The 9787-nt window shown below is 50.6% G+C and overlaps 2 protein-coding genes across 2 annotated transcripts; both read left to right on the forward strand.

Moving 5' to 3' along the window:
• Positions 1 to 43: 43 nt before the first annotated feature.
• On the forward strand, positions 44 to 6747 carry CDV56_108837 (putative telomere silencing protein Zds1; the record flags this gene model as incomplete). The annotated part of the gene is made up of 5 exons (XM_026762456.1): positions 44 to 86; positions 168 to 271; positions 328 to 1391; positions 4194 to 6474; positions 6541 to 6747. 5 exons carry the CDS (start codon positions 44 to 46, stop codon positions 6745 to 6747), a joined length of 3699 nt encoding a protein of 1232 aa, XP_026616681.1.
• An 898-nt stretch (positions 6748 to 7645) lies between these two features.
• CDV56_108947 (SNARE domain- containing protein) lies at positions 7646 to 8122 on the forward strand (the record flags this gene model as incomplete). The annotated part of the gene is made up of 3 exons (XM_026762566.1): positions 7646 to 7671; positions 7777 to 7885; positions 7964 to 8122. The coding sequence occupies 3 exons, from the start codon at positions 7646 to 7648 to the stop codon at positions 8120 to 8122; spliced, it is 294 nt and encodes a 97-aa protein (XP_026616682.1).
• Between the last annotated feature and the right edge of the window lie 1665 nt (positions 8123 to 9787).

Genomic DNA, 9787 nt, shown 5'->3' on the forward strand with positions numbered 1-9787 from the left:
TTCTGCAACTCACTGATCCTACGGTCCGACGAGCATAGCCAAGATGCCTCTCGGAATACACAACCCGCTGCCGTCGTCGTTATCAAGTATGTATCACATTGCTTACGTCTCAATTCCCCGCAATTGGGATTCCGCAATAGGTGGCTGATCGCTGTTCTTCTCAACAGGCGAATGTAAGAAGGCGGGCAAGATTCTTGCTTCCTTTATCGATCCAAGACAAGCTTTCGGTCCTGATAAGATTATTCCTCCTGAAATTCTGGCTGGTGCCAAGGTAAGTTAGGAAAGCAAGCCTCAGATGTTTCGCCGAGCTAATCGCTCCGTCGATAGGGTCTCGCTATTCTTACTGTTCTGAAAGCTGGCTTTCTCGGTTCGGCTCGGTTCGGCTCAGGGATAGTCGTCGCTCGTCTGGCCGATGGCACATGGTCGGCACCTTCGGCTATTGCGACCGCTGGTGCTGGGTTCGGAGGTCAAATTGGATTTGAGTTGACTGATTTCGTTTTCATTTTGAACGATGCAGCAGCAGTGCGAACGTTCTCGCAGGTTGGAACTTTGACTTTGGGTGGAAACGTGTCAATCGCCGCAGGGCCGGTGGGAAGAAATGCGGAGGCTGCGGGCGCAGCAAGCACAAAGGGCGTCGCAGCGGTGTTCTCCTACTCGAAAACTAAAGGTCTATTTGCCGGTGTCAGTTTGGAAGGAAGCATGTTGGTTGAAAGGAAGGATGCCAATGAGAAGATGTACAATAGTCGAGTGTCGGCGCGTCAACTCCTCAGCGGTACTATCCGACCTCCCCCCGCTGCGGACCCTCTTCTTCGGGTGCTGAACTCCCGTGCATTCTACGGCAATGGCAGAGGCAACGGAGACGCCATGTACAACGATATTCCAGTCTACGATGACAGACATGACGACGTTGTTTGGGAAGGCCGAAGGGGCGAGGCATACGGTGAAGGGGTCCGGCGTGACCGCGGCGGTTTTAATGGTGGCGATGACTACGAGTACCGCGACCAGCCTCGTCGCGCGAATACGTGGGCAGACGACGTTTACGATCGGCCCGCTGGAGGTTTGGGCCGCTCCTCGACTAACAGCCAGGCCGATGCTTTCGACAGATACGGTGGCCGCAGTCGAAGCAACACTGCTCCATTTGAGGAAGATTACGTCTACTCCGACCGCAAGCCTAGCCGGCCAACGGCACCCAAACCTGTTTTCGGACAGCGCACAGGGCAAAGTGCCCCTCTGCGGGCAGATCAGGCCATCGCATTGTACACATTTGATGCTGATCAAGAAGGAGACTTGGGCTTCAAGAAGGGAGACATTATAACGATCTTGAAGCGCACGGACAAGGCAGAAGATTGGTGGACAGGGCGGATTGGCGACCGGGTCGGCATCTTCCCCAGGTGAGAACATCCTTTTCCGTGACCCGAGAAGGAGTCTATATTGACACAAAGATTAGCAATTATGTCGACGCGGCTTGAGTTTCCAGTCACGACCCTTTGCTGCTTGATGCATAATGACTTTAACGAACTGATCATCAACTCTCTGAACAGGCCATCTCGAGATGCCACAAACACATCTTGAACTGTATCACAATTCCGTCTTAAAGGTCTCTTTGGCTCCTTCCATGATGTAAGCGCTGGAGTTCTTGTCCGTTAGGTTTATCCAAACCATGACTGAAACGGGTTGCGAAAGAAAAGAAGAAATTTTGTGTATCAGGCCTCAGCGAGGGCCTTTCTTTCTCTATATCCTTGTCTTTCGCCGTTCTTTTTCAATTTGTTCCGTCTTGCGATTGACACTGCTTTCAGGACTACTCAGGATTGTTTCTCTTTCTTGCCACGGGTTTTGATCTTAGAGAATGATTGCATGCTTGTGCTCTTCACTCATTTGTTATATGGCATTACTATCATGCGTCACAGGCCTGAATATTATTCAATGGCATCCAGGCAGGTTTCTGAATGCTTTACTCCTGCCACCTTAAGGTATCTGCGAGAGATCACAGACATTATTTCTGGAATATCACTGGTATTCAATAGGTTTCTTGCGATAAGCAGCGTAATGATGGCTTTGACTTCGGCCATGACATAATCTGCATACCAATTGATGCATGCACATTCCAGCAGAGTTTGATGTGAGTTATGTTCAAGTCAAGCTCCAAATGAACCTAGGATGTTTGCCAGGCGTTGATCAGTTTATATGGTTTCGTCAATAGAGCACGAATGTGATCTGGTGCCAGAATCACTGGTAGGCTTGGATGTTGAAGTGTGGTATGGTGACCAGGATAGACACGAGACCTTCTATGATGACCATTAACCACAAAAAGTAAGAGGGCTATGAGGAACTGGGGACAACGGCTTGATATCAAATGTAATTAAGGTAGGAAGAAACTCTGGAAAAAGAAAGCCCGAATACGCCATTGGGTCACATTTGCTGTCTCTGTGCTAAAGAATAGCTATGTCGAAATGACTGGTCACCTGGAATAAAGTTCTGTATGGAGTATGGAGGACCCCAAAGCTGGGCTGGGCCAGCACGAGGAGGAAAACCGTTTTGTGGAGCTGCGCATGAGCACAAAAGTCATAGGCAGAGTCATACTGCCAGTAGTCAGTACCAACCTCACTTGATGCATTCCTGCTTCTCCAAGGTATGAATGACTGAAGCTTTTGGTGAATGATCGGTGTTTCACCGGTTATGCACTCCGTAGTCACGACTCAAGATTTTCCATCTGGACAACAGTTCGATAAGCCACAGCCACAGCCACTTGCGGGAAGGGAGATCATAGAATTACTTCCGGAGGACCGTAATTTGAGGCTGATAGATTGTAGTCCACTCATCAAGCCAGGATTCTGGGGCTATTAACGAGTTGCTCATAGTAGTAGTGATATGGATCGACGATCGTCATCTGTTCCTACAGAGTATGTAGTCGTAGCCAGATCGGATCGTCCATAGAGCGGCGGCCCAGACTTGAGTTGGGCCTCGAGTGGAGCTGAACGATGATCGAGGCGGAGTGGAACGATCCGTGAATGCAGCGTACATTAGCAACAGGTTCGACTGGGTGAATTTGAACTGAAATTGGCGAAGTCTGCTGTACAGAGGTTGAGTGAGGAGGAGCTTGTTGTAGGCAGTGGAGGTGATGTGTTCGAGGTTGAAACATAACCTGAGGCACACGAGTTACCGTCAGTACGGAGTACGTAGATGCACTCCATGTCTTGGATATTGTGGAATCTGTCAGAAGTAGATAGTCATTTGCTCAGTCAGTCTTTAGAAAAGCGGTCGTGCTTTTCTTGAGACCATTTATTCAATAATAATAATGCACTGAATAAACCTACTTTATCCAGGGTACCTTACTTTGTGGTACCTTGTATCGCCTGATAAAAGTAGCACCCAAGAACACCTAAGAACCCAAAGACCAAGGTAGCCTAAGTTCCTAACCCAACGCTTGTTATGGAGCAGTAGGGATGTCTTGAAAGACACTACTACAAAGGAAGTTTAGCTGGTTCTTTCTTACTTACCTTACTTGCACTAACTTCCTCCTCCTGCTGATATTCCTTCTTATTATCCCGGTGATTATTATGCTCTCCACCTTTAGCTAATTCTCCTCACTCTTCCTCCTTACTGAAAGTTCTTACTCCTACTTGCTGGACGTTGTTGTCACCGGATGCCTAGCCGTCAGCCTTTTCCTTGTTGTCTTCTTTTCTTGCTCCCTGGTGGATGTTTTCTCCCATCGAACACTATTGCTGCTGCTATTGCTGCCGGTGTTTCTTCTTCCCCGCTTCCATGATCATCCTTCACTATCTCCCGGCCTAGTGCTATACATTTGCATTTGACCTCCCTCCCCACGAGCGGCTTTCCTGGCGCCCCTTCTGTCCTCAGCAAAATTCGGGAAGACGATTTTACAAGGGCTCCCGAATTATTTGGATCTCATGCAGGTGCGTTTGCTCTATAAGTCCTTCCATTATCCTGTGTCCAACTTGCTTTTTCTGTTTTCCCCTTCCCCTTGGTCGGACCCAGCCTTTCCCCAACCTCCAAACCATGGAGCCCTCTCCCAGACGTCTCATGGATTGTCCGCATTCTATCCTGATGAACAATCTATTGGAACAACTCTCTGACTGGTCTGTTCGTTTGTTCACTTAGGCTTCACCGAGCCCCTCTGAGGCTGGCGGAGGATACGGGACGCGGAGAGGCCATGTGCCTCAATTATCTATCAGTGACCCGAGTCATCATGTCACGGAAGCCATTGGTCATATGTACGAAGACGATTACGACAGGCGGGAGTCCAAACGTCTCAGCTTTCTTTCTTCCCCACTCAGCGAATCCATCTCCATAATCCCTCCCAGCCTCGCCGGATCCGAAGACGACTCCTCACCGCAGTCGCTGCATGTACAAAATCGCTTGAACGCCGAGGACAATCGCCCGGCAAATGGACACTCACGGCCGCCGCTGGTTCCTTCCAAGTCCTTTGATCGGGACAGCAGCAGCCCGACGTCTCCCGGCTCGACGGACACAGCCACCACCTCCTTCCCTCTTAACGATATCGACTACGAATCCGATCCTGCTGCCGTGGCCCAGGAGCTCAGTAATCTAGCTGCTATCCGGCGGATGTCCATGGACGTGACAGCAACAGGAGATCCCGACCTTCCAAGTTTCTCTGTACCGTCAATAGCTCCCTCTTCCTCTGCCGACGAAAATGACGCCTCTCGTTTATTCTGGGTTCCAGCTCGGTTGCATCCGGAACTGGCTCCCAAGGAGTTCAAATCCTTCCTCGAAAGTAAGACGGAACAGATCAGACGAAAATCGGGCGAATTCTCCCCATCGGGCTTCGAACGCGATGGGGCGGGCGGGTCGCTTCGGCGGAAAAAGTCCATGTTGTCCAGACAGATTGACACCTCCCAGGGTTACACGGATGGGGCGGAGCGCCTCGAGCGGAAACGATCGCAGTCGAAGAACAACTCTCTTAGCCCGAATCTGCTTCAGCTTGAATCGTTAGTCGATGACTCCAAGCAGCAAACCCCGAGTGCCGCGTCTTTTTTGGACGGAGTTCAGAAACTCGCCATATCCACGGAGGAAGATATCCCAATCCTCCCTCCCGCACCCCCCGGGCACAGTCTCCGCCGCTCTACCCGAACACAGTACAGGAAAGCCGGTAGTTTGAGGAAAGGCGAAAAGGTTCCCTACTCAAAACGAATTGGTAAAGCACCCGACGCGAATGACCGAGTCCCTTCAATCACCACTTCATCTGCGGACGAACCCTCCCCAGGTCTCACGCGAGTGGCCACCGATCCAACGCCTAGCACAAGGCGCGTGCAGGCCGAGCCGCAGTACACACCTCAGACCGCTGTCAGCTCTTCTGCACAGGTTGAGAATAACAGGGCGAACGGCTGGTTGGAAACAGATCCTGGAGACAGGGCGAATGTGCCTTCCCAGGCACGCCATTTGTGGCACTCTCGTATCAGCTCCAATGGCCGCTCGACCTTGAATATCCCGCCCACCGAACAGAGGGTGCCAGAAATTGTCGAGACGCCCCCGGTCGAATCTCCGACAACTCCCACGACACCCACTTACCATCATAGTTACAGTTCGGGGCGGGAGGCACAGCACGATGCGCCGCCGGCACTGCCTTCAAAAGATTCACCTCTTCGAGATCCGAATACAACCAAACGATCCGGAGCCGCGCGGCAGTCGGGGAAGGAGAGCTCGAAAACTCTCAATGACTTTGCGAATAACCCACAACCACTTCCGGGAAATACAACACGAACGGACAGCCTCTCATTCATTCCTACAGTATCGGAAGACCGGAAGCCCGAAACCAAAAAGTCCAAGGACAAGAAAGATTCGGAGGGTGGCCGCAAGTCGAGTTGGCACTGGTTGCTGGGCTCTGAGGAGAAAGAGAAGGATAAAGACAAGGAAAGGAGAAAAGACAAGGACACCGATTCGAAGAAAAGTAAATCGAAGTCGGCGGATAAGGTACATGAACCTGCACACCTTACCTCATCCAACGATATTAGTCCGCGCGGGCGCGAAAGTATCGCCGTGGATCGGCTCGACCCTAAACTGGAGGAGGAGCGTCGGAAAGACCACGTCAGGCGCACATCGGGGGAGTCCAAGAAGGACAAGGAATCCGGCCTATTTTCATCGATTTTCGGCGGTGGGAGGAAGAAGAACAGTGGAGATGGCCATCACAAGAAGAGCTCGTCGCGGACATTGTCCCCTGACCCGCCCGTTCGCGAGCTACGGCCGGACGTCGATTATCCGTGGACACGATTCTCGATCCTCGAAGAGCGAGCCATCTACCGAATGGCTCATATCAAATTGGCCAATCCCCGACGAGCGCTCTATTCTCAGGTCCTGCTCAGCAACTTCATGTACTCTTACCTGGCCAAGGTTCAGCAGATGCATCCTCACATGATGACGGCGTCGTCAGCATCGCAAAGACAGCAACATTCGAGGGATCAGAACGAGGAGTATTCACAGTACCAGAGATATCAAGAAGTAAGTAGGTCCTTGGATCAGCATGATGGTGTTGGGTGATGTTTTTCCTAACGCAGAAAATTACAGTCTCAGCAGGAACAATACAGCGATAGTTCCTACGATGATCCTCAGACGTACGAGTACGGTGACGATCCACGCGATGGTTACCGGCCCCATTCAAGGGGCAGTAAGTACGAAAACGGGAATGTATATGGTCCTGGGCATCATCAATATGGGCATTCGACGTTTGGCGATGACGTCCAGCTGGATGACGATGATGACGATATGTGGTGAACAAGGAACAGGAGTACTGCCACTTTTACTACTGTTTGTTCTTCTGCAGCGCACGAATACCCCTGCTTTTGTCGACTTTGATCCTTCCTAGACTTGTATACTGAAGCCTTTACCTTTTCCTTTTGTCTTCATTTCCTCTCATCAACTTTGTCCCTCTGCCTGTCCTGTCTGCTGCGCGAAGAGCGCAAAACCACCTGATTTGACTGGGGAGGGTGACAGTATATTACATGCTATTGACCGGTCCTCGGGGGTTTCATTACCCGCCGTCTGATTTTCATTCTATGGCGCGTTTCGTCTTTGACACCCTGGCGGCATAGCACTTGAAGTGCCTTGTTGTCATGTTCTGTGCTCTGGTATCTAAGTGCCTTGCACTCTTGCACACATTGTTTTGATATATTAGCATAGCGATTGGGGTTCTCCGTGTCTCGATCTGGGTTCACTTTCAACTTCTTGCCTGTCTTGTTATACAACTTTGTACTTTGAATTGCAACGGATGGACTCCGAGCCGACTTTGTCACGACCTGTGTCTGCAGAGCTGAAAGATGAACATTATCAAGCTTGGTAGGCCAGACTGCACTGTTGCACATATTATCATGGCAACATAGGACAAGCTGTGCAACATTTTGGATGGTAGAAAACCAGGCGAACTCTATAGGACCGTCTGGGACGATGGCGTGAGTCACGTGACCAGCGCCTCCCCCGGTTCTCCGCGTCATTGCCATGATGAGGTTGCCTCGGGGGTAATTAGGCTGTTCATATCAACTTCTCTTCCTCTATCATCTCTAATTCGCATCCTACTTGGGCCCTGTTGCTGGTCTCTCATAGTCCACTTAATAAACCACAGCCATCGGATTTTCACATCTGAAGAACAGCAAACGTCCATAGCCCGACCAACAAAATGGGAGACGCCTACGAACGCGAACAGTATGGTGCCCTTCCCCTTGTGCTCGCTAAATGCCATTTGCCAAGATGCAGAGCCCCAGACTCGCATGTGCAACCAAGAACCAGCTAACAGACTCGCTCATGTAGACAAAACAATGCGCTCCTCAACTCCCTATCTAGCAAAGTCTCGGCCCTGAAGTCCGTCACCGTCGATATCTACGATAATGCCCGGGACCAAGAAACGCTGGATCACTCTGTTCGTGTTGACCTGCTTTCACCTGCGTCGGGGGAGTTGGTGTTTGGATGAGTGGTACTAATCTAATGGCGCCAACAGAGCCAGGTCTTCTCCTCGCTATCGACGAACCTGAAAGGTAGCGCGAGCCGCTTGACCCGCATGGCGAGACAGGGGGATACCGTTGCGATTATGAAGGTCGCCGGGGTTGTGATTGCGGCGGGGATTGCGCTGTGGTTGTTTCTGGGGTGGATTTTTTGATCCGGCGATGGGATGGGATGCGTTCGGCGGCGTCGTGGAGGGTACCGGTCGAGCATTGCCCTGGTCTTGCGGGTTCAAGATTGATTGGCATTGGTACTGGCATTAATGAGATGGGTTTTACATGCTGTGGGATGGATTGTCGCGTTTCAGCGTGTTTCTGGAAGTTGTATATGGGCTGGTTTGTGTCTGACTGTGTATAATGGTTGCTGTGCTTGATGGTTTCCAGCGTTGCTTATCACCGTGGCTGTTCATTGAGGCGAGTTTACATCTGAAGATCTTATTATCCTAATACTGTGAAGTGGTGATTCAAGCAAAGGTCACTGAGTTTGGCATTGCCTATCTTCACCAGATAGAAAAGCTCCTCTGGACTGGGACTAAGCAGTCGTAAGCAAGCAGTGTACATCCAGACATCATCAGACACCAACTGCGGTTATCATGTCCTTTGCTTGATAACCTTTGCTAGCATGAGTCAACCAGAGGTCCGAGGGTTCTCAGCTGATGCCTGCACTCGTCTATACACTGTATTATTCCTGACTTTGTTCATCGCATACAGAGTACGCAATCCGAACACATAATCTACTGTATCCCACCTGCTATGCAGCACGCCTGTGACACTTGAAGCCTGGTGTCGTACACGGATAGGAAAAAGTCACAGCCCAGAGTGGTGTCTTTATTCGATTGCCAGCCTCGGGAAGGTAGATACCGAAGTATTAGAAGAGCCGTGAAGGCCAAATGATACCGGCATACGGAGTAGAGCGAAATCAAGTGTTCGCTACTGGCGGCTGATAGGGAAGTGTCTCATACGGATAGTCATGCAGGGCATCGGACATACCCCGTGAGTATCTAGGCCACTACGTAGTCAGATAATGTCTGCATTGCATATCATTTGCGCAAGTAAGGGGAGGAACTAGGAATGACGGGATCTAAAGGTACCTTACTGTGGGACTAGAGACTGGTGAGAAGATTTTTCCGATAAGAAAGGTGAGTTATATTCCGCAGGTGCAGTCTGCAGATACAAAGGTGACAATCAGGGGCAGAAGACCTGGCCGGTCTGGCCATGTGCACCTTGAGAACCTTTCATTGGGTCGCCTGTTGCATTTTGCGAAAAGTCCGCAAGAATCATTATCCCTCTTTAGACGCCGGTGTATTTCAGTGGACTTCAGGCGCGAAGAGTTGGTGCGGGAATGCTGCCACTGCCAGGCTGGATACCCGTCCTTAGTCTCCCGTAGCACTATCTACCAGGTTTCAATCTTTGTGGATCCAGCGACAAGTCCGCTGTTTCACAGGATGATGAATGATAGGCACATATGGCGAGCTACTTCGGATAACAAGTCTGATGGCTGAGTTTCTCGGTGTTCACTACAACTTACAAGGTTAAGTGCAGAGCTCTAAATCCATTCTACTTGAGTCGACTGTCGACTGTCGACTGTCGAGTCAGGAGAGTGGATGTCGATCGAGTCCGTGCTCGCGTCTAGATCCAAAAGTCTCTGCCAGTGGTTGCTCAATCAGCATTGGTGATTTCCCGGGCTATGATAAGGGTTTGAGGAAGACAAGGCCAGAAGCGGGTTTCGCTTTGTCTCAACTTCTCAAGAATGGAACGAATGCGTTGGCAGTGGAGCCTGATGGATTCTGGACTCCAAGTCTCGAACTTGTCATGAAAGTCTA

The sequence above is a fragment of the Aspergillus thermomutatus genome (genome assembly GCF_002237265.1).
Source record: "Aspergillus thermomutatus strain HMR AF 39 chromosome Unknown NODE_37, whole genome shotgun sequence".
Classification (NCBI taxonomy): domain Eukaryota; kingdom Fungi; phylum Ascomycota; class Eurotiomycetes; order Eurotiales; family Aspergillaceae; genus Aspergillus; species Aspergillus thermomutatus.